Source organism: Rhinatrema bivittatum, chromosome 9 (assembly GCF_901001135.1).
Source record: "Rhinatrema bivittatum chromosome 9, aRhiBiv1.1, whole genome shotgun sequence".
NCBI classification, from domain to species: Eukaryota; Metazoa; Chordata; class Amphibia; order Gymnophiona; family Rhinatrematidae; genus Rhinatrema; species Rhinatrema bivittatum.
The window spans coordinates 166,403,342-166,428,342 of NC_042623.1; the positions used below are offsets into that span (position 1 = coordinate 166,403,342).

General features: G+C 46.0%; 1 protein-coding gene across 1 annotated transcript in view; it reads right to left on the reverse strand.

Annotated features, from left to right (window-relative positions):
- The window catches only part of MAB21L4 (mab-21 like 4), a 68,159-nt gene extending 44,472 nt beyond the window's left edge, over positions 1 to 23,687 (reverse strand). Inside the window, exon 1 of the mRNA XM_029616931.1 lies at positions 23,110 to 23,687. Coding sequence (XP_029472791.1) covers positions 23,110 to 23,617 — 508 coding nt within the window. The 5' untranslated portion in view covers positions 23,618 to 23,687. The remainder of the gene's footprint in view (positions 1 to 23,109) is intronic.
- Between the last annotated feature and the right edge of the window lie 1,314 nt (positions 23,688 to 25,001).

Consider the following 25,001-nt stretch of genomic DNA (forward strand, 5'->3'; position numbering starts at 1 on the left):
GCCACGATACAATACCAATTCCCCCGATTTATCGTTAAAAAATCGTAAATCGGGGGAAGGGGGAGGGCAGGAAAACCGGCACACTAAAACCCCCTAAAACCCACCCCCGACCCTTTAAATTAAATCCCCCACCCTCCCGAACCCCCCCCCCCAAATGCTTTAAATTACCTGGGGATCCAGCGGTGGTCCAGAACGGCGGCGGTCCGGAACGGCCCCCTCAATTGAATCCTTTTGTCTTCAGCCGGCGCCATTTTGCAAAATGGCCGCCGCAAAATGGCGGCGGCCATAGACAAAAACGATTCGACGCAGGAGGTCGTTCCGGACCCCCGCTGGACTTTTGGCAAGTCTTGTGGGGGTCAGGAGGCCCCCCCAAGCTGGCCAAAAGTTTCTGGGAGTCCAGCGGGGTTCAGGAAGCGATTTCTTGCCGCAAATCATTTTCCGTACGGAAAATGGCGCCGGCAGGAGATCGACTGCAGGAGGTCATTCAGCGGGGGTTCCGGACCGCCGCTGAACGACCTCCTGCAGTCGATCTCCTGCCGGCGCCATTTTCCGTACGGAAAACGATTCGCGGCAAGAAATCGCTTCCTGAACCCCGCTGGACTCCCAGAAACTTTTGGCCAGCTTGGGGGGGCCTCCTGACCCCCACAAGACTTGCCAAAAGTCCAGCGGGGGTCCGGAACGACCTCCTGCGTCGAATCGTTTTTGTCTATGGCCGCCGCCATTTTGCGGCGGCCATTTTGCAAAATGGCGCCGGCTGAAGACAAAAGGATTCAATTGAGGGGGCCGTTCCGGACCGCCGCCGTTCTGGACCACCAGGTAATTTAAAGCATTTGGGGGGGGTTCAGGAGGGTGGGGGATTTAATTTAAAGGGTCGGGGGTGGGTTTTAGGGGGTTGGCTCACGATTTTAACGATTTTTCACGATATTTTTAAAACCCAAACGGCAACAATACGATTCCCTCCCCCTCCCAGCCGAAATCGATCGTTAAGACGATCGAGGACACGATTCACATCTCTAATGGATTGCGAATTCTCCATGAAATCCTGCGTTAAAAAAATCATAAGCGATGGTTACTTCAAATTAAACATACTCAAAAGATTAAAACCCCTCCTATTCCCTAAAGACTTTAGAACTGTCTTACAGGCACTTGTCTTATCAAGATTAGACTACTGTAACTCACTATTCTTAGGCCTTCCCACAAATATAACAAGACCATTGCAACTTCTGCAGAACTCTGCAGCTAGACTCTTGACAGGTACTAGAAAATCTGAACATATCACCCCAATATTAAAAAAACTTCATTGGCTGCTGGTCAAATACAGAGCCCAGCATAAAATCTTATCACTAATACATAAAACCCTCTACAATGAAAAAATTGAATGGCTAACCTCTTCACTTCACTTCCACACCCCCTCAAGAACCACCAGATGAACTGGAACAGGGATGCTACCAATTCCTTCCCCCAAAATTGCCCACCTAAATAATGTAAGAGAAAGATCTCTCTCTATTGCTGGACCCCTTCTCTGGAACTCCATCCCGCAGGAATTACGACTAGAAGCTGACATCAAATTATTTAAAAAGGGGATTACAACTTCGTTTTTTAAACAAGCCTACCAAGAGCTGTTAGCATAATTATCTTACACTTTTGATTTAATAATAAAGTAATGTATATTTTTATTTTTATTATACTACCTCTACCCTAACTATACTACCTCTCTAAGGGCCTCATTTTCTAAAGTATCGCAGGCCTGCGATACTTTAGGGAATGAGGGGCGGGGGCCGAAACGGGGGATGGGCCTGCGCTAGCCGGTAACGATCGCAGCATCAAGGTGTGATCGCTGCCGGTTTCGCACCCAATAGTGCCACCATAGAAGGTGTAGCTATTGGGCGCAAACTCGGACACGAAAAGGGCCTTACCTTTTCGTCGTCCGCGGCGTCTTTGCAGAGTCGGCTCCGGTGACGCCCCTACTCCTCCCCTTCCACTCCGCCCCCATTTTGGAATCGCACGCAATAAGGGACTTTTCGTGTGCGAAACGTCCCTTATCGCGTGCGATCCGTATGGAAAATGAGGCCCTAAGTGTTTAAATTTTGATTATTTAGCATACTATTTAGTTTGCTATGTTAATTATATTATGAAATAATGTATTTACTTCTTTCTTCTTTGGAAATGCAAATAATTTTAAATGATTAATTGCTAACTACTGTAAACCGATTTGATATGCTTGCATGAAAAGTCGGTATATAAAAATTATTAAATAAAATAAATAAATAAATAGCAAGTTGCATGTATAGCTCAGAATCCTGCCCCAGATTGCTCCTAGGCAGCCCCTTTTTCCCCCATTAAAATTTACATGCAATACGCATGCAAAGCCAGTGTACAGCCGGTGTACAGCTTTGAAACTTCCCATCACTGAGTTGAACAACTATTTGACTTTATTTTCTGCTCAAATACTTAATCAGAGTTGCCTGCAATGTATATTTTCTTGTTTTGCATACCTTATATCATTGCTAATCTGCTTGAGTAAAGCAATTGCATTTATATATGTATATGTGCAAAGATTCAAAACCAATTTTTGCTGTCTCAGTAAAGACATTGTTACAACTGTATTTGAGTGTCATTGTTGCTGAGTTTGTGGTTTGTGGTTTTTTTTTTTTCTTTCACTCAGTGCAAATTTTTCAGCCATGTAAAATTTTTAAAGACCCTGAAGAAATGCATTGTCGAAAGCATTTTTTGTGTCCACTGACCTGTCTCCAAAATTGAGAGATAGCTAGTGTTGCACCTGTCGGTCGCAGACAGCTGCGACCTCTCATGCTCACCTCTTTTTTCCCTGCACCGTCAATCATTGGGACAATGGCGGCCTCCGCCAACCAACGCCGATCTCCCAGGCGTCCCCGGGACAGCATGGGCACTGCCAACCGCCATCTTACTTCCAGCATCACATAGGTGCGCGCGCGCGCAGGGCCTCCTTATGTATACATCATGGCAGGAACCTCGGCGGCATCACCTCCCGATGACGTCAAACCCGCTAGTGTACTTAAACTGACTGGCCCATTGCTAAGACGAGTTAGCAAGGAGTCCTTTCATTGTTAAATCCGCTCTAACTTGGATCTTCTATTCCAGAATCTCCTCATGGCATTCGGACGCTCTGAGTACCCGCTCCACAGGGGCTCTTCCGCGTCTTGGCTATCTGCTCCTCGGAGAGCCTATCTGCCTTGGACTTATGCTGACCCGATCCTTGGGTATCTCTGCTGGAACTTCCTTGTGTGAGTGCCTTCCTCATCTACTTCAACTCTGCTGAAGTCCCCTCGGTGTACCCTGTGCCTCGGGCCACTACCGCACTTCAGCATCTCTACTCTACTCACCCTGTGCCTCAGGGTATTATTGCTTTACCAACGCAAGATCTATGGCCTGGTTCCTGTCTCACAGACCTCTGCCTCCTAGACATCTACAGTACAGTTTCCTCGGTATACCCCACGCTGCGGACCACTACCGGATCTGCACTCAAAGGTATCTCATCAGCCTACAGGAATCTCCTGGTGTAACCCAAATTGCGGGTCACTACCGGATCTTCTCATCATCATCACCATCTTGACTACTTTATTTACTCAAGAACTGTGTTTATTGCATTTCCCGCTCCTCGAGTTATGCATTATCTTTTTCTCCCTAATAAAGTCTCTCTCACAGCTGTGTCCTACATCGGTGAGGCCCACAGGGCTCCACCCTGTGGGCGGAGACATCTCTCACCTCGGCCCGGGGTTCACAACTTTCACCAGAAACCATAACAGCTAGGAAGGGTAAGGTAGTTACACCTCCATCACAGTCCTCAGTTACTGTAACTTTTCCTAAAATGAATTGTAAAATGTGTTCCATTTATGTTTCTAATACATTTAGTCAAATGTGTTTGAGTTCTTTGTAAGCTGTGGTATATTTTATTGAGCCAACAAAAGAATTATCCATGAGTTCATGAGTTTTTGAGATCACACATGTGCCTTCTTCAGAACCTACAAAGAATTCCGCTTCCTTCAAATCAACATAGCTACTAGAATTCTGCACTTCTGAAATATATTTAAAATGCAAAATGAAATACATTCAGAGATATCGATTGTAAACATGACATTACTAAAGAATTACCTCAGAATGTGTCTGTAACACCACTTCCCTAACCCCAGCCCACCTCCCAAAAACTCACCTCGAATCAAAGTGCTCCCTTACAATGGTCCATATATAGGATATCAGACTGCGCCTCATAAATTCTCTCTCTCTCTCAGAAAAGTTTAGAGTTATGCACATCAGTGCTGGCCCTGCCTCATTTTTTGGGTGTGTGCCCTTCCTGGCTATTTAAAATTCGTATGTGGCCATTTTTGCATGCGCAAGCCTTAAAATCTACCTCATACTGAGAACCTCGAAACACTGTAAGACATTTGCAATGAAATTTAAGCTGGAAACAAGCATCCAATTGTAAAACTCTCTCTCCCAATGCCAAAAATATTTCCTTCTCTTCTGGGTGACAAGATACTGCCATTGCCACTGCCATTAGCAATGGTTACATGGAATAGACTTAGTGTTTGGGTCCTTGCCAGGTTCTTATGACCTGGATTGGCCACTGTTGGAAACAGGATGCTGGGCTTGATGGACCCTTGGTCTGACCCAGTATGGCATTTTCTTATGTTCTTATGTTCTTATACTCAAATTAAAAAATAAAGAGGTCTATATTCAGTCACTGTTCGGATAGCAAAGTTAGCCGGATAAACTTACCGTATCTGGCTAACTTTGGAGGTACATTCAATAGTGCGGCTGCATCAATGAATATATCTGGCTATCTTAAAGATAACCAGCTAACTTTATCCAGTTAACCTTAGGACAGCTCTTTGGCCCAACCAAACTTAGCCAGACAAGTTATCTGGCTAACCTAGCCACCTGGTTTCAAAATGAAATTAACAAGAGTAGAGAGTACCACCACTTAAACCTCTGACTTCTCCAAAAGTACAACTAGGGGCAGATTTTAAAAGACTTGCGTGCTTAAATCCAGGAGGATTTATGCGCGTGGGGGGGGGGGGTGTTACACGTGCCGGACCTATTTTCAAAAGGCCCGGCGGCGCACATAAAGCCACGGGACGCGCTAATGTCCCAGGGCTTGAAAAAAGGGGCGGGGCATGGCCAGGGCGTGGGTGGGGCTGGAGCCTTCAGGCACAGCGGTCATTTGGTGTTGTGCCTGGGATTGCGGTCGGCCTTTGGCCGGCGCACTCAACTTACGCCTGCCCAGAGGCAGGTGCAACTTATAAAATAAAGGTTGGGGGGGTTTAGGTAGGGCTGGGGTGCGGGTTAGGTAGGGGAAGGGAGGGGAAGGTGGGGGGGGGGCGGAAGGAAAGTTCCCTCCGAGGCCACTACGATTTCAGAGCGCCCTTGGCGGGAACGGGGAAAGCCAGCAAGGATCCCCAAGGGCTTGGTGTGCGCAAGGTGCACTATTGTGCACCCCCTTGCGCGCGCCAACCCCGGATTTTATAACATATGCGCGGCTGTGCACGCATGTTATAAAATCGGGCGTACATTTGTGCGCGCCGGGTTGCGCACACAAATGTACACCCACACATAGGTATTAAAATCCGGCCCCTAGCCTGTCAAAGCCAGCCCAGAATCTTGAACTTTCTGTTCTCCCCCAATTCTCCTCTTAGATGGGAAGAGTGACAGAACCAACTTGGGGAGTATTTTGAGTAGCTCAAAAAAAATATCTTCTAAGCAAGTCCCTAGATAACACAATCAGAAGTTTAGGAAAATTGATGAAAACCAGGTTCTTCTTTCTAATTACATTCTCTAATTCTTCCATTTTATCACATTACACCATGCTTTCTTTAAGTAGTCACAGTTCACCCTCTTGGACCTTTACCATCTTCCTGTCAAGTCTTACTAGGTTTGAACTAATGGCCCCAGCCATTCTGAATCAGGGTGCTTAACTAGCAGACCATTGCACACCAAGGAATGGGAGACGGAAGATCAGTAACTTAGCCAGCAAGTGGAAGAGGAAGACAAGGCTCCCATTAGTTTAACAAGAGAATCATCCCTGATTGGGTAGACTATTTCAAGTCCGATATTTCCAGCTTCCTTGTTGACCCAATCAGAATGCTGGGTTTTCCTTCCTATTCCTGTGACAACATATGGCCATACAAGAGAATGACGTCCGCCTCAGGGCTGGTTGGCTCCATTTTGAAAATAGAACCAGCGAGGCAGCAAATTGGGACTGCTCTTACCCTATTTTAACTTCTTGGGACCCACAGATGGGGGTAAGATGGGTCTGAGAAGGGGGATATGTTCTTTTATTTCGATAGTGCTGGCAGGGAGAGATTTTGGTGGTGGCAGGTGTCTGGCCTGGCACTGCATTCTCACATGAAAAAAAAAAGCCCAAATAATTCTGTTGGGACTTTCTTTTAGTTTTGTTTTGAAACAACACATAATGAAAACAGTGTTTCATTGCATTTATCATATTTCAAAATGAATGGACATCCTTAATGGTATGAGGATCCCCAGGTTCAGAGAGGTGACGACCTGGGACTTGCTAATCCTCTTCGCAATAAGTAAGAAAATTCTGACTCAAAGGAAAGCTTGAACCCACACTGGCTGAAGCATTTATGACATGGGTTTACTCTGTAGTTGCCATCTTGAGCCACCCCCCTCAGATGAACCATATTCTAAACTAGTTTGAGGGACAGTTCAAGAAGGATTATATTGTAACTGCATGAACTTCACCTGAGTATCATATCTCACCCATGAATTGCTACAAGTAAGATATAATTACATTTTCTCTACTATAGGCATATTGCACTAGGGTTGCCAACTCACCCCAGGTCGACTAAACAGGCTGATCTAGTTCTGGTTTCTCCCATTGCATACCTGGAGATGTAGTTCTAATTGTCCCACTGATTTCCCTTAGACAGTCAGAACTACAACGGGACAAAACCAGGACTGGATCAAACTGGTCACTAGACCCGGGATGAGTTGGAAATCCTATGCAGCACAGTCAGGGCTGGTGGAAGCACTAGGCAAACTAGGCAGCTGCCTAGAGCACCACAAGTGTGAGGTCGGTGGCCTAGTGCTCCCACCGGCTCTGATCGCCATCAGCCCCACGGAGCTGGAAAAAGGCCTGGAGGCAAAACAACTGAAGCTGTGCTGGTATAGTCCGAAGGAGCATCGGCTGGTGCCCCGGGGCCGGAAGGAGGCAGAGCAGCGTCAGCAGAGCCCAGTATCAGCCAGGCCATGTAGGCTGGAAGAAAAGAGGACCCGAAAGGGGGAACAGCATTGGTCAGACCTGCATGGCTAAAGAAGAAGCAGCCGGAGCGAGAGCATTATCTGAGCCCCTGGGGCTGGAAGAATGGTGAACTCATGAGGCACAGCATCAGCCCAAAACAGCAGTAGCAGCAGCAGTGTCCACCGGCCTGCGCGGCTTAAGACAAGAACAGGAGCACTTTCACCTTGCAAGACGAGGAGGAGTCCCGATGGCGGAGGATGCCCAAGTATATATGTATATATGTGTGCGAGAGACAGCATGTCTATATGCATGAGAGAGAGCATGCATGCATGTAAGAGCATGTGTGAGACAGCATGTATGTGTGTGTGTGTGAGAAAGAGCATGTCTGTGTGTGTGTGTGTGTGTGTGTGTGTGTGTGAGACAGATAGCATGTATGTGTGTGTTTGTGAGCAGGGCCAGTGCTAGCTTTTTTGCTTACCTGTGCAAAAAGTACTGTGCTTGCCCCCCACCCCCGATTAATTTAGTGCCTGTCCCAGGCCATCAAATAAAGCCCAGCTCCATCCTGCAATCTATATTTTTAAAAACTGACATGCCCCTCCCAGAACCCATGGATAGGTACTCTAGGCAAACCTTACAGCTTTGCATACATGCCCCCCTCCCCTCCCCCATACACACACACACACACACACACACACACACTCCCACACTCTTTATAGACACACACAATTAATTCATGCATTTATAACAAATTTTACATGAAAAAGAACATTCAAAAGTAGTCTTCTGAGGCAATAATAACACTTTCAACATGTATATTTATATTTACATACACTCCTGTGGTGCCAACCAGAAAACTCTGCAAAAAAGGTCACTTGGAACTCCTATGGAATTAGGCTTTTTGTAATGCGTCAGGCTTGGCCCTCAGAAAGCCATGAATAAACAGAATTACCATTACAATATAGTAAACCTCCCATAACAACCCTAACAAAAGGCAACACTGCACATATTACACCAATCCCTAAACACCAATAAAATTCTTATTAGGAAACCAGGCTGCTATAGGTCCCTACACAGAAATTTCATGCCAGCAAAATACCACATCTCAGTCACATATGCAGAGCACAGAGAGACCCTGACGAAATACAGAATAAAGAGATCAGAAAGTATAAACAGAAACGTGCTGAGAAGAACTGAAATGGAATCCACAACAAGCCAGCATCTATGTGCAGAGCAACAATGGAAAATCAGAGACAGTAACATTCTTCATAAAACATTAAATAATAAAATCAAGGAATATAAAACATCAATCATAAAAGTAAAATCATATTCATAAAGGGGTAGATTTTAAAAAGGTACGCGTGGGTGTACATGTGCGCGCGTTACCCGGTGCATGCACATGTACACCTGATTTTATAACTTGCATGCGCACCTTGCGCGTGCCGAGCCGTGCTGCCTTCCCCCGTTCCCTTCCCTCCCCCCCACCTTCCTTTCCCTTCCCTTACCTCCCCCGCCCTTTCCCCCCTACCTTTTCTTTTTCCTGATTCTATTTCTAAACTTACTTCAGCCCTTTAGTAAAGCCCCGGGACTTACATGCATCCCGGGGCTTTACGCATGTTGCCGGGCCTTTTGAAAATAGGCCCAGCACGCAAAAGCCCATTTACATGCATAAATCCTCCAGATTTATGCGCATAACCTTTTGAAAATCTGGCCCAAAGAGAATAAATATTTCAAACCAGTTAATGAATAGAATATTGAAAATTTACCAAAAACTAATAAAATATTTCAAAACATCTGTTGAATAAAAAAATCCAATAATTAATAAATATTCTATCACCCCCCCCAAAAAAAAATTAAGTATTTCGAAAGAGCAGAATCATAAAATTACACCCAGTAATTAAAACTAATAAACATTAAAACAAATCTCCTGCTCTCCATACCTGGAAACTTCTGATTTCCAGTCACCCTGAGATTGTCGTGGATTGGGGGAGGTAGGGCTGCACAAATTTCATCTTCTTTCTCACACACATGCACAATAACACATTCATTCTCTCACACACTCTCTCTCTCTAACATATACAGGCTACCTCTCCCTCACAGATACATTCTGTGTGTGTGTGTGTGTGTGTGTGTGTTTGTGTTTGCCTGTGAGAGCCTATATGTGATAAATAGACTCTCAAGACACACAAACATACACAAACACACAAGCTCTCACACAGACACATTCACAGGATCACAGGCTATCACACAGACACACACACACATATAGACTCTCACACAGTCACACACACACCGGCTCTCACACAGACACACACACACATATAAGATCTCACTCACACACACACACACACACATGCACATACACACAGACAGACTCTCAGACATGCACAGGCTCTCACTCACACACACATACAAGCTCACACACACACATACATGGTCTCCTGTTGTCATTGAGCCATGGTGGGATGAGCTTCACCAAGGAACTGCGGGCCTCCTGCTGTCTTCGGGCCATGGTGGGATGAGACCCATCATGGCCCCATGGACCTCATGCTGTCTTTGGGGTGTAGTGAGATGAGCTCCACCATGGCCCAACGGTCTTCCTGCTTGGGAGGGGGAGTGGAAGCTGTATATGGGTGTGCGCTCACACATGCGAACGGAAGATGGGCCTCTCCTTCTTTGTCCGCTGGCGAATTGAGTGCCAGCGACCTGCAGCCTCTCTCTTTCTTCGGCCACCAGCGAGTTAGGCTCTGCCAGCAGCCCTGCAGCCTCTCCTGCTGCCGCCCCCCGGGTGTGCCACCCTGTGCAAATACATGGTGTGCACATCTGGTTGTTCTAGGCCTGTTTGAGAGCATGTCTGAGTAATCGAAATTTGTGTATTGCAGATTTTGTGTGTGTGTGTGTGTGTGTGTGTCTGTGTGTGTGTGTGTGTATGTGTGTGAGAGAGAAAGAGATGGGAAATCACCACTCCTCCCCTCCGCTAATCTACAACAATCTCGAGGTGACTGGAAATCAAAAGTTCTCAGGTATGGAGACTGAGGGATTTCTGTTTATCTTTTATTAGTTTTAATTATTGAGTGTTATTTGATGTGTCTGCTATTTTGAAATATTGGTGTTTAGGAAATTTTAAAATAATTTTATACAGAGGTGCCAGCTCTGTAGGTGCTTGAGCACCCCCAATATTATCTCCTGCAGTCCTATAGATTGAAAGCTGAAAGCTCCATGCTTCAGGGATGTTGGAAATAGCAGCATTGAAATGCTTCTGTCTCCTTGCTACTTCTCTAACTTCCCCCTGCAGCCTAATGGCTGGCTATATATCTAACCAATGGGGCTGCAGAGTACCAGAGAGTAGCAGCAATGTAGGATAGACAAGTCTTTCTGAGGTGCAGCAGAGAAGGGGAGGGATGCTGATAGAGGGTGTGGGAAAGGTACACAGTGGAGCTATAAGTAAGGTGAGAGAGGAGCTGAGAGAATTCTAGAAGATGGTCTTAAAGAAAATAGTGGCCGTGACCTGCTGTGAGGGTCTGGGAGAGGAACTGAAAGAAGGAATTCTGGCTGGGAGAGGAGAAGGTGGCAGGAACTGTGAAGGGAAGAGGGACTGAGAGGGAAGCTGTGTGGGCCAGAGAGGCCTGAGAGAGGGGACGTGGGCAGTGAGAATGGCACAGTAGCTGAGAGAAGGGAAAAGAGGACCGTGGGTTGTGATAAGAAGAGGAGCATGGGTGGGAGGTTATGGGTGGGTGGAAATGTAAGAGGGAAAGAAAGGAGAAGGTGACTGGGAAAAAAGGAGTTTTGTGAACAGAGAGGAAGGGGCTGGTAGGAGAGGTACAGTAAATCAAGAGGAAGTTTGTAAGAAGAGCGGGTATCATGATGGAGGGAAGAGGCAAGAAGAGGTGAGGTAAGAGATGGAAGTGGCAGGAGGGGGAGATTAGGAGGAGGTGAGAGAAGATAATGACAGAGGGTGGATAGAAAGATATACATTTGGAAGAAAAATAAATGATAAAGAAATGAAAGGAAGATCAGAAAATAAGCATTAAAAGAAAACAGGAATGAAGATACAGAGAGGAGAAGAGGAGAAAGCCAGGTGCAAGTTGAAGCAGAGGTTAGATTCAAACCACAGTCACAAAGTTTAGTAAAGATTTCTGTGTGAGCTGGGCAGGGTCAAGGGAGGGGGTGCAGGTGATCTCTGCCCTTTCCCTCCTGCCCCGCCTTCGCCAGGGTAAATAAAGTGTTTTACTGAAAGGATGGGGAAGAGGGGGGGGGGGATGGAGGTTGTGGGCCAGAATCCTTCTCAAAAATCAGCAGCCACATTATTGTGTGGGACTGCGGTCAGGGCTTGAACGGAGGGGGGATTTAGGAGAACATTGTTCCCCTTATTCACAGAAATAAATAAAACATTCCCCCCCCCCCCCCCCCCGGTTACCTCCCATAAAACAGCAGTTTTCTCTGGGGTTTTCAAATTGAGGCTAGGAAGCACCACAGGCTGGGGGAGGTACTGGCGGCTGACCTGCTAAAGGCCCAGAACATGCAGCTTGGGGTGGAGTCCTACGTGGACTCTGCAGGCCTGGGGCTGGCTCTGGCCTGGAATCCGTGAGCGCCAGGAGAAGCGCTGCACGCGCGTGGGGAGGCAGGAGAAGTTCCAGGGGGAAAAAAACAAAACAGAGCAGGGGGTGACCCAAGCCTGTATAGAAAGGGGAACTGAAAGGTTGGCTGAGCCCGCCGACGAAGGGACGCCTAACGTGCGGATGAAAGCTGGAAAACAGTGAGGGGATGGCTGAGCCCAGCATGCAGAGACGGGCAGCTGGCTAAGGAAGGGCGAGAAGGAACCTGCTGTGGAGTGGAGGGATGGGAAGAGGAACAGAGAAGGACAGCTCAGTGGGAAATGGGGAGCAGAGCAGGCTAAGGGGATGTAGGGAATGGAGCTGGAATAGGGGTATTAAGCCCCTCCCCCCAATATAAAATTTAAAGTATGCTCGTGAAGGAGGCGGAGAATTAAGAGGGGAGGGGGAAACGAGGAAAAGATAGGAAGAAGAGGATGAGGAGATTTAGGGAATGAGAGAAAATGGGTTTGAGAAAGAATGGTGGTGAAAAGTGAGGTGAAGGAAGAGGCAATGGTTTGGATGGGGCTGCTGGGAGGGAATGGAGCAGGAGGGAGGAGGAGGAGGGAGGAGGCTGATGGAGATGAGCAGGGATTGGGGAAAAGAATGAATGATTCTTCTCCATTTTTATATTGGCCTGGCCACAATGAGTCTTTCCCATGTGCCCATTACCTTCTCCTCTCTAGACATTTAAATGCAGAATGGTCAGTCACCAATCCACTGTGTTGTTTTCTTTTTTCTTTTTTGCTGGAGGCGCTGTAATTTGTGTTCAGTTCAGAACCCCTGATCATTTTCAAAAGTTGGCTCCTATGATTTTATATGATTTCTAAAGTATTATATGTCATTCTATTCATCAGCTGTTTTGAAATATTTATTCTGATTTGTATGGCTTTACTATTATGGTATTTTATTTATTTTTTTATTTTATTGTTTTATGTTATCTGAGGAGTGGTGGTGATTTTGTTTTTGCATTGTTGCAATGCATAAAATGTTTGGCTTCTTGCAATTTCCAGTTCAGTTTTTATCTGCAAATTTTTATTTATACTTCATGGTCTCTTTATTCTGTATGTGGTGAGGGTCTGTCTGTATTCTGCATATGTGACCAAGGTAAGGTATTCTGCTGGCATGTAGTTTCTGTGTGCTATGTATTCTGGTTTCCTAAAAGGAGATGTATATATAATATACATATTGTGATAGTTTTATCTCAGAATGTCTTTTTCTCATATAAAATATGTCATTATAAATGCATAATTGTAATGGTGTGTGGGGGAGGAGGGGGGGGTGCCAATCTGAATGATTTGCCTAGGGCAACTAATACCTTTGCACTAGCCCTGAGCATGGTATCCAGGAACCTTGAGTATAGAAAACAGACCTCATTGCCTGATTACTGAGACACACGTGATATATCAATTTACAGTGTAATAACTAAGAACCTGTAAACACTAGGAGACAACCAAATCTGATATATTGCTGCATTCTTTCACACAGACTTGCAGACAGACATTCTCTTTCTTTCTCTGTCATTATCCACACATGTAAACAAGAAAATAAATAGTACTCAAGCAAACTGACAGGACGAACTGGCTCTGAAAAACCCCACCCTTCAAACCCTGTCCTCCCACATCTCTACATCTCAATAGACTTGTAACCCTTAAGGAGAGGGACACGTTTTACTAGTAGGAACAGGATCTGTTGGCTTAACCAGAATTGAAACCTTGCAATTTAGCCTCTACAAAAAAAAAAAAAAAAAAGATAAGAAACAATGTGACAGGAATCCAACAACTATTTCATTGAACTCTGCCTTATTCGGCGCTGGGTGGGTTTGGCTGGCTCAGTGGCTGAATGGTATAAGTGCTGCACACTGTCAAACAGAGCAGCTGCATTCAGTTTCCAGGCCTAGCTGCAGAAGCAGGGAGCCTCGGCCATCGCTCAAGGGGGACACCTAATTGCTAGAGATGGGTCCATATTCGCTGTGATATTTAGCCAAGAACTGTTAGTGCGATGCCTGGGCAAAGTTAGGAGGGTGAAACAAAATGGAGGAAATATCCCAGAGCAGCTGGGAATGGAGCTACATGGTGCTATAACCCAAGAGAGTGGATGTGATGCGAGAGTGGATGCGATGTGGAGTGTAATGTTTAATTAAAGATTGTGCTAGTAATAAGGATATGATAGAGGTGTCTGATACCGGTTTGTGAGCTAGGCCCAAGCCTGCAGTTCAGCAGATGGTATAGTGGACCTGGCACAGAGGCAAGCGCCGTGTTTCTCAGAGCTGGACATGGAAAATCAAATCACCACAAAACACTTCTTTCCCCTTTGTGACCCCTCTGATTGCACCCAGCTTTTCCCATGGATGGACAGACACCTCTCACCAGTCCACACAAGGCTCTCATACAAAAGGCATCTTTCAAACAAGAAGAACATTGTATGGACTCCAGAAGGAGGCTATCTTTGGTATAACGCAAATATTAAGGAGGGCACTAACAGTCAATTTGACAGACTGACATCATATCCAACATACCTTGGCTTACAAGTGAGATTCAGTCCAACCCTGGCTTTGGCAAAATCCTAACCCGTGACTGCTAGATGGCAGTGTAAGGGGTTAGGCATCTCATTGCATGGATGTGCATGGTAAGGTATAGAGCGTGCTGACTGGCAGTCTACGGATTGGGAGGTTTCATTATGGGGTAAATCACTGGGCGCGTCGGGCAACAATATTTTTTTTGCAGAGCGGACTCATTACGGGGTAAATCACAGGGAGCTGTGGCTTTGCTTTCCCCATGGAAAAGCACAGTGTTGATCCCTATTGCGGTCTTTCTCCCCATGCTATCCTTTTTACTGTACTTTTTCATGAATTTCCTTTCTTTTGCAGGCCATACATATAAAGGTGAATTTTAAAAGCCCGGCCGCGCACCAAAGCTGGGAGATACGCGCACAAGGCAGGCCGAGTTTAAAAGCCGCCTGCGTACGCGCATATCTCCCGCTACGCGCACAAACGAAAGGTTCTGAAAAAGTGACGGGCTGGGCATGGGCCTTCCTGGATTTCACCTTGAAATTTGCACATAAATACTTATGCGCACAGGCCCAGGGCAGCGTCCCCTGCCGCGTAACTTTACTTCTGCTATGGATGATGTGTAAGTCGTAAAACAAACAAAAAAAAAACAACTAAACACATCAGCGGGGTTTTGAGGGTCGTGGCTAATAGCGTAGAAGGGAGGCTGTTAAACTAGAGGCTTTGGAAGTCCTATTCCTTACCTGGGCAAACTGGGAATAAACTGGTAAACCTGGTAATGGCGTCAGCACTCGTGTGTTTTAATATCCTCTCACATGTAATAGAAGTGGCATTTGCGCCATAGTCACGTGTCCACGTAAAATTGTGCGCACATGTCCACGGTGTTCAGGCTTCTTTAGACGTGCACATGTTAGAAAATGGCCGTGTCCCTGGGCGTGGGCCGACGAATGTGTGCACATGCGCGCTCGCACGCCTGTTTAAAAGTTACCCTCGCTGGGAGCAATTTTCAAAGTCAGAGAGTACAGGGATTAAAACAGGTGGTAAGCTGTTTACATACCATGAAATACATTTTCAAACATAATAGACCACTGCATTTTAGATATAGATTTGATACACCAAACTATTTTACACCTTAAGAGCAGAAAGAGAGGGAGAGATCAACACAGAAAAATCCTGCATTGTCTTTGGATTTAAAGGTCATCACAGCTTTAGCCTTCCTAGCTACACAGCTTCTAGATCACAGTCAGTGACATCACAGGGATTAGCCAGGTGGCCATCAGTCACTGTATTCAACTGTTTATTGATGCTCTTCTAAGAAAAATCAATATATTTTTTTCCCCCGAGAAACACATCACCAACAGCAAACCGTGAGGGATGTTTACAATGTAGCTAATTTCCCTCTAGTCTTGGGGACAACTGATGATACTTACATTACAATCAAAACACCAGCTGCAACAGGAACAGGAAATCATTCCACTACCTCAAATATGCAGGTGGTAGGCGATACCAAAGGACTTATTACAAATGTGGTACACATAAGGCTCCAGTCTCATGCCACATTTCTTTCATCCTCTCACGGTCGGAGTAACTTCACATCTTGAGAATTTAATAAATTAGAGGACAATGGCTTATAGGTAAGGACATGCTTTCTATTCATTATCTGCAATATTCACAGCTTTGGTCAATACATTTACTTATAAAGTCTACTCCATCCTTAGCCTATTGACTCCTACTTAAGTGTCCTTATTGCCCTACTTGTGTGATCACCTGCTTTCCCTACCCAGCACCATAGTCTCTTTTCTCCCCCACATAACTATGGCTATTCTTTCACGATCTGGCTAATGACTCCAATCTCATTCCTACAAACTCCTGTAGAAAACATTATAACGAGGTTCAGAGGATCACCGGAGCAGTCACTGAAGACTTTTCGCATCCTAGAATTGTTTTAGATGCCTTGATAGGTCAGATAGTAATTTAGTGTATTACCCAGTGAAAGCCTGTACATTTTTCATGGCAAGCAATCTTCTGTACAGTAAGACAAAGCAACGTGACTTGGCTGCCTCTGAGGGGAACAACATACATTCAATTAATAGCAATTCTGAATTTGTGGAAAATTTTGACAGGATACAACAGCACTCCCAGATCAATGCTACCTAACTTAAAAATAGACTAACCACACAGCATTTCTAATTGGGACCAATTAAATAAATTTAGAAGCATTTACATATGCACAGGCTCACATTTTTCTTCTGCTGCCACCACCCACTGAGATGATGCCTCAGTTTTGACTCACCCAAGCACTGCTGCAAATTGAAACCTGCCACACAAATCCCACTGTTCTTGGAGGACTTCATGGCATCATGACCAGATTTCCTAGGAAGGGGAAGACAAACGGTCTGTCATGTCACCTCTGGATAGCAGCTGTATTGCTGGATCTGGTGAAGGGGGAACATGTATGGTAGGCTCATATTCTCTACCACGACGGCCAGGGAATTCCCTGTTTTCAAGAGTGTTACCATTATCCCTGGCTGAGTGGCATTAATCTCCTGAAGCAGTTATGTGTTTTGGGATATCATCTCCCTCTCCTCTCTACTGAGTCTTACAGGTGCTCCTGTTTCCTCCAGAGACTCTTCACCTTGCCCTCAGCCAAACTCATCTCTCCAGACTTGATAATTGGTGATTGCCTCCAATGTCGTCTGCAGTCCTTCTTCCTAGGTGAGTTCTGCTCCCTCTCAAGAACCATTCTCTGCTGCTAACCAAAATGCCCCACGGTGAGCATCCTGCATGGATCCATCATCTCCTGAAGATAGGCAAACAACCATTACATACTGAAGTTTAATTTCTCAAACTAATGTATGTACATGGACAATGCTGAGGGTTGTTCAGGTGCAGATCCTTCTAAATATCCAGGGTGAGCTAGGAGGACCTCCTCTACTATGTCCACATTAAGAATAAGTGGAGGGCCTTCCTAACTACTGCCCTGTGGCAAAATGGAAGGAAGTCCTGAGAAGGGAGGAAAACAGAGAAGAAAGCAGAAAGACCAGAAGGGATGGATTCTAGGTCAGTTATTCTAGGATTGGCAGGAGCTCCTGCTTCTGTGGAGAAGGAGACTGAGGAAAAGGAGAGTGCAGCTAAGGTGTCCTCCTGCTTGGTGGTCTCCAAGCTGTTGGTTTCTGTTTGAAAAGAAAAATAAATCTCTTTAAGTCTCCAAGTTCCAGCTAAGAAAATCTGGGTTCAGAAAGTGTCCAGAGAGGCCACTATAAACCTTAGCAGATGTAGAGATGTGCAGAGAAAAAAAATGTTTAATTTTGTTTCATTTATTTTGTTCCAGAGGTTTTGTTTTGTTTAATGTTTATTTTGATTTGTTTTGTTTCTGTTGCATTCAGCACTTCATGGGTTAATCCTGTGAACCGTCGCCCTCATCTCTGGGCCCGGGCTGGCTGTGCTGACCCTCTACGCGGCAAAATGCCACCAGCTCACCTTGTGGCAAGCTCACCCTCCAATGTGGCAAGACGCCACCGGCATACCACGCGGCAGGTCACTGCCGACTGCAATGCACAGCATTGCTCCTTAGGTGCGCGCACGCATCACCTGCCAGCATTTAAAGGGACTGTAGCGGAAAAGTCCCTGCAATCCTTAGAAAGGACATCATCAGCATTGCCTTTTACGAGGGCAGCTTCCCAGAAGCAACTCGCCTGAGCAACAGGGCCATCTACCGTGTGTAGTGTGTGTTGCTTCTCCAGCCTGTTCCTGTCTTGGTCTCCAGCCTATTCCAGTCTTGTCTTTGCTTGCCTTAGTTCTCATCTACCTAACCTGCTCCTGCCTTGCCTGTCTGCCTTAGCCTTATCTGTTCCTCTTCCTCTCCCATGGACGGATACCTGGTTTGACCCCTGCCTGGACACGTCTGATCGCTGCCTGTCCTTGAACCCTGCCTGGACACATCTGACCACTGCCTGCCTCTGACCCTTGTCCAGACCCCAACATGTCTACTCGCCATCTGCTTATGACCTTTGCCTGGCCTTGGACCACGTCTCCAGTTATCAGCAGAGATCCTCACCTAAGTCCTACCAGCCCTGGAACCCAAAAGCTCAACCCAAGGGGAATGTGGGCTGGTAAAGGTGAAGGTCCTGTCCAGTCTCTGCTTCACCTGGCTCTGCCTGCTGACAGTGAGGAACTGCAGGGCTCCTACCTGCAGGTGGAGCCAATCTTGCCTCAGTCCAAGGGTCCACAGACACAACAGTTTCCTAAACTGAAATAAACATTATGTTGCGGTCCCGACCACCCCCCTCATGTTCGGGGTCAGGCCCGCTTACCGTCTCTTCAGTTCTCGCAGGATTCCGCTGGGACCCGGGCTCGACAGGGCCTCTGCCCGAGGAGTTCTCACGAGGAGGGCGCCATTACAGGCCTATCCCTGCCTGGCCTCACGCGCGCGCGAGGAGGCTTCTCTTAAGCGCACAGCACCCAGAAGCCCAACTCCGCCTCCTCTGCTGACGTCACGCCCCGCTCCAGATTTAACCGGCGTCCAGTCCTCCACTAGACGCCTTGCAACGAGGTTCCCTGCTGACTAAGTTGCTTCCTGTTCCTGTCCTTGCTTGCTGATTCTCGTTGTCGCTTTGGTTCCTGATCCCGGTTTGCCTAACGGACTTCTCTGCTAGCCTGCTTCCTGCCTTGATCCCGGTTTGCCCAACGGACGTCTCTGCTAGCCAGCCGCCTGCCTTGACTCCGGTTTGCCACGGACTTCACTGCTAGTCAGCCGCCTGCCTTGACTCCGGTTTGCCACGGACTTCTCTGCTAGCCGGTCGCCTGCCTTGACCCCGGTTTGCCACGGACTTCTCTGCCCCCAGCCATCCGCCTTGATCCAGGTTCGCTACGGACTTCTCTGCCAGCCTGCCGCCAGTCCAGATCCCGGATTGCCTCGCGGCCTTCTCTGCTAACCCGCCGCCTGCTGCTACTCTGGTCTGCTTCGCGGCCCAGCCTCCAGTTCGCCGCCGGTTCAGACTCCGCCTACCTCTCTGACCTGCCTGCCAGCCAGCTACCTGCCTCGTTCACCGGTAGCTCTCCCTGAACTATCAGACCTCTCTCCAGACCACCCACAGACTTGCCCTCTCTGGACTACCTTGACTACTCTAGTCCCCAGGGCCTGGGTCCCTACGGGTCCCTCCCGGGGGGATTCCAGGCTCCGGGTATCCTTGCCAGGCACTGACTCTGCCCCCCGGTCTGCTCTGTGTTATACCTGCAGGCCGGCCCAAGGGTCCACTTCTTGCCTTACTACAGCCTGGTCACAACACATTACATGTAGAAATAAAATGATTACCTCAACAAAATTGGACCAAACTATCCCCTTCTGTGGGGATCTCCAATGTAGAAAGGGCCGAAGCAATCCCCAGTCAGCCCTGCACCAGCAGCTCCAGTTTGAAAATGGAGCTGGCTGGCCCAGTAGCCAGTGTCATTTTGTTTTATGGCCATATGCTGTAGAGATGTGAATCATGTGCCTGATCGTTTTAACTATCAGGTTCTGATGGTGGGAGAAAAAAATCCGATCGTTAGAGATGTGAATTGGAATCGGTTCCAGTATGGCGCCGATCGCCTTTGCCCTCACTATGTCACAGGGAGCGACCGTCGCTCCCTGTGACATAGTGAGGGCAAAGGCGATCGGCGCCATTTTGAAACCTCCAGCACCGGCACCGGCACCGAGGGTATGATTGAAGGGATGGCTCCTGGACACCCCGCTAGACCACCAGGTACATGTAAAAGGTTTTTGTCGGGGTCGGGAGGGTGGGAGAAGCAAAGGGGTAATTTGTAAAGGGTCGGGGTGGGTTTTTTTTTTATCGGGCCATCGGCGCCATTTTTATCAGTGGTAGCCAAAATGGCGCCAATGGCCCGAGAGAGGGAGATCGCGCCGGGACCCCCCCCCCCCCCCCCCCACTGGACCACCAGGTAATTTAAGATTTTGGGGGGGGGTTCGGGAGGGTGGGAGAGCAAAGGGGTCATTTGTAAAGGGTCGGGGTGGGGTTTTTTTTATCTGCTCAGGCCTCACTAAAAAATTAACAATGTGAATTGGAATCGTAACCGATTCCAATTCACATCTCTAACGATCCGATTTTTTTCTCCCCCCATCCGAACCTGATCGTTTAAACGATCGGGCACACGATTCACATCTCTATTATTTAACAGTCCTAGGCAGAGACCACAAACAGCATTTTGTGATATGTTTCCTGTACCCTATACCTATATAGAAAAACAGGCGAGTACATGCAGAAAAAGTGTAAGAACTGCACTTGCTGTGGTACATAGCCACCCCCAAAAAATCAGAAAGAAATGCTGCAAAAAACGTTATCAGGCATAGAGAAAGGAGAAGTATGAGAGCCTGAATGTAAGCAAAGAAAGCATCGGACAGTTCTGGAAAAAAGGGTCTCTAAACAGGGTTCAGGAAAATCTCCATATTCAGAACAGGAGTGAAAACCGCATTAAGGGATGTATGCAGCAGTATGGGCAGTTTTTGGGTAGAGATGGGCGTGGATGAAAAAGTGAAAGGCTCATACCCAGAGATATCCTACAATCTTTTTGGTAGAAACAGTATACATAGCTTATCAGAATAAAAGCAGGACCATATATAGATACGTTTGCTTACAATAGGTTGCAGCATAGTATGGAACTGGTCCAGCAGCCATTCTCTGTCCCAGAACCAGAATCCCCTGGTCTTCTTTTTGACATCCATCAACTCACAGGGGTAGGATACCAGCTGGGTGAAACACAGAAGAAGGCCATAACTGTGCCAAGTTCCTCCACCTCCTCGCAGGTAGGAACAACTAACCTTCCTCTGGCAGGAAGAGCTGGGTTAGTAGTTGCAGATCAGCCTCATAGAATTTGGGCTTTCTGGTTCATGGAGGTGCCATCCCAACACATGCTCTCCACACACAGAGGAACAGGAAATAGAGAGCACTAAGGTGCATATAAATCTGGTCAGCCAAAGTGCACATGCTGACATGGTCATCATGCATGCAAATTTGGGGCTGGAAATACTTGGGTTTTCAAAACAGTGCAGCTCACATCACAGGGCACCATCCTTCCCATTTAGAAACACTACTGAAAATTATCCTTCCTCTGTACAGATCATAAACTTTCAATGTTATTAATACCAATGATTATACATAGAGAGCAAGGCCTTCATCTAATCCTTTTGTTTTTGACCCAACAATTTCCTCCTCCTTCTATAGGCTTCCAACTCAAACGGAACCAATGTTGGCCTTCCTAGCACTATGAGCCTTCATTTTTCCTCCTATTTTTTAATTCCTCTCCCCCTATGTACCTAATATTGATCATTGTAGCTCTAGAGCTTCTTCCAGAGCCCTGCAAACCTGGAACCTGAATCGTCACTAAGTGTCACCTTAGAGCAATGAGCATAATTCCTTCTCTGCCTCTGTGGCATCCCCAACTCCAGCTAATACAGGGACAGAAATCCCAACATGGAGATTGAATCAGGCACCTTCTATATGAAGCACTGGGTCTGCCCCTACATCTTATCATTTTAATCATGGCTGACTTCCACATTATCTCCTCCATCGATAAAACTGGTAATAAATTGGCCTACATGTACGAGAAGCAAAATGAGGGTGTACAGTCAGGCACATTAACAGCATGAAGATATAAGGCATGCAAATACATCTAATGCACAAATATGAAACACCACCCAGAAAGTCTTATAATATAGCCAAGTTGATGCATACTAAAATTATGCATGCATTTTCAGGTGACTGAAAATTCACTCACCCATTCACAGCTGACTTAAATGTGAATATTCTTACATATGTAAGAGACGATTAAGGGCCTGACTTATACTAAGTTGCTTTCCCACACTGAAACAGAATGGAGGGAAAAAAAGCTTTAGTAAATCATACCCCAAGTCTTTGAAACTATATCCTTTACTCACCTGCTGACTTAGACAAAAACCATACACAGAAAAATAAACCTCAAAATGTACCTAGGAGTTTAAAGTTGGACCTCCACTTAGTTACAGTGTCTATCTTTCATATTACCCTTCTGTAACCTTAAGAGAAAGATTGCATTTTTTTTCACAGGACATAATGGCATGATGCCATTAATATTTAACATGAAGCACAGTTTTAAAATTCATGAAAAAGGAAGCAGCTAAGCCAAATTTCATAAAACTGATCAAATTCAATCCAAAGGAGAAATATTTTCTATAGGTGTTAATATCTGCTCTGATCTTGCAGTGATTTTTGCATATCCAATCATTAAAATGAATGTAAAACAAAACCCAATCTCATTCTAGATAAGACTGCTAAGGCAGTACTGTTCAATGTGTTTAACAGAAAATGCGTGGTCAAAAATAGACACTCCATTGGCCACTGTACAATGTAAAGGAGATGGTGGATAAACATGTTTTAATCAAGTTATGACCAAAACAGAAATAGCAAAAAATGTGGGGAGAAAAGTACTTTTTAAAAGGAATGAGAAGAAATAGAGCAGATTGATCTGAAAAGAAAACAAAGTATAGTAGAGCAGATTGATATTGGGGAAATTGCTTTGAGAATAAAAGACATAGGAGCCTACTGTTACTCTATAAAACTACCATTCCAATCACACTTTACATAGGAACTTTATTACCTGGTGAAAATAATGTGAGATCCTTCCTTGTTGTGATGCCTGTCCAGTGTTTAATCTTCAGCACTTCAGCATCCCTATCTCTCACAGTAATGAGTCAATAATACCATTAATGCACAAACACAGGATGCCCACCTGGTGCTTACCTGGTCTGATAAGAGTGTGATGCTTACAGTGAACGATGGAGGCTACTACTAGGTCCTTTAGAAGTTTGACCACCTTTCCTGGCACAATATGCCCACTGCTTCTGGAACCATCCATAGCATCAAATACATCATCCTTGCGCCAGATGTCTGGCACAGCGGAAGTCTTTGGCACCTCCAAGTAGTAGCAGCCACTGAGTGTTCGACCCTGACTATTGGAAGTCGCATCACTTCCTTGCTGAGCATCTGAACTCTCCTGTACCAAAAGGTCTTCAGCATTCACCCAGAGGGGCACATCTATGATTAATCCATCTACTGAGGTACGGAGAGAAAATTCAATGGCTTCAGGGTCTCTGCAATAATTAACCCTGAAGCGGGAATCCACAGCACTAACCCTCTCCAACACAGTGAATAGCACATTCTCTGCTTTCTGGAAATCCTGGATCCTCTGGCTACTCTGAGACTTGATTGCAAGCCGGTAGTGATGCCATAGGGAGATTTTAATATCCATGGTGGTGGCAGGGATGCTTTGGGAACTCCTGCAGGGAGCAGACTGCACAGTAGCCTCTCGGTGACTATAAAGTGTGTGTGTGTACGTGCTGAAATCCCAGGAGAGTGTGGGAGGAGAAAGAGAGAGGGAGGAGGGATATAAATGGCATGGAAGGAATAGAGAGAGAGAGATGGGGAGGAGTTACAAAGAGAAGGAAACATGGGAATAAATACTAGAGAAAGCGAAACAGCGAAGGTACACTGTATGAGAAGCATTATAGAAGATTCAAATATATACAGCTTGGTGCAAGTGAGTTTCATGGAAATAGCTGGATCAGGACCAAGAGTTTTAGAAGTGTTCACTATCGAGTTGGTTAAACAATAACAGATCATACCCCTAGAAATCTGTGTTGGGCATACAGGTGAAAAATTACCTTGTCACCTATTTGTTCTCTTAGATTGTAAGCATGAATGCACTTATAAACAGAACAGACTGGCAGATACCAAACTCAGAGCCTAAAGGCTCTTGCATTTATTTTGAAGGAATGAAGTTAAACCTCATTCCAAGTAAAAACTATTGTGTGCAAATGCTGCTAAACATACAGAGCTACTTCCTTATGGATATATACTCATTCTTTCATGCACTCACACATATTTGTTTGTACTACAGGAAGGTGCATATTTTTCATTGTACACAGGTAAGAAAAAGTTTTCTGCACCCCCCACTATAAAAATTATTTCAACTATCTTAACATATTTATGCTTGTAGAATACCACGTATTAAATGCCTGCATTTTACTGTGGGTGCAATCACTCAATCTGACTACAAGAGATCTTTAAGCAGCGCAGGTGAGTGTAGAGGAAAAACACATAGCATTTATCAAGAATGTGATTTTACCTGCTTAGAAGGATAGATAAGCAGGATATAAATGTATAAATAAATAAGTAACTGTGGTGGTGTGTGAACTGGTTCCATATTTGTTACACTCCCTATAGTGTCAATTTGACAACCCTAGGGGCGGATTCCAGGAAAAGATCAGCCCGGGGATTTTCGGCAAAACTGGCCCAGGAGATACCCCATGGTCTGCCGAGCGCGGCTCTGTTGCTGCCACGCTCGGCAGACCACGTGACCAGAGCGACCGGCCCACTGGAGGATGCCCGATCCCCCGAGAGGCCAATCCGCCTCTGCCTAGAACCTGAACCTGCAACCTTTTGCCTCCGTAATAGGGACTCTACCACTGAGCAAAAAGAAGCGCTCCCATGGCTGAACTTGTAGGAGAATCCTGTGCTTTAGTCTGGTTGCACCTATCCAAACCCCTTATTGCTCGACTGTTGCTTTTTGTAAAATTGACAGGAAGCTCATTACTGGGTCTGCAGGAGGGGAGGGGAGGGGAGAGGAAAGGGGG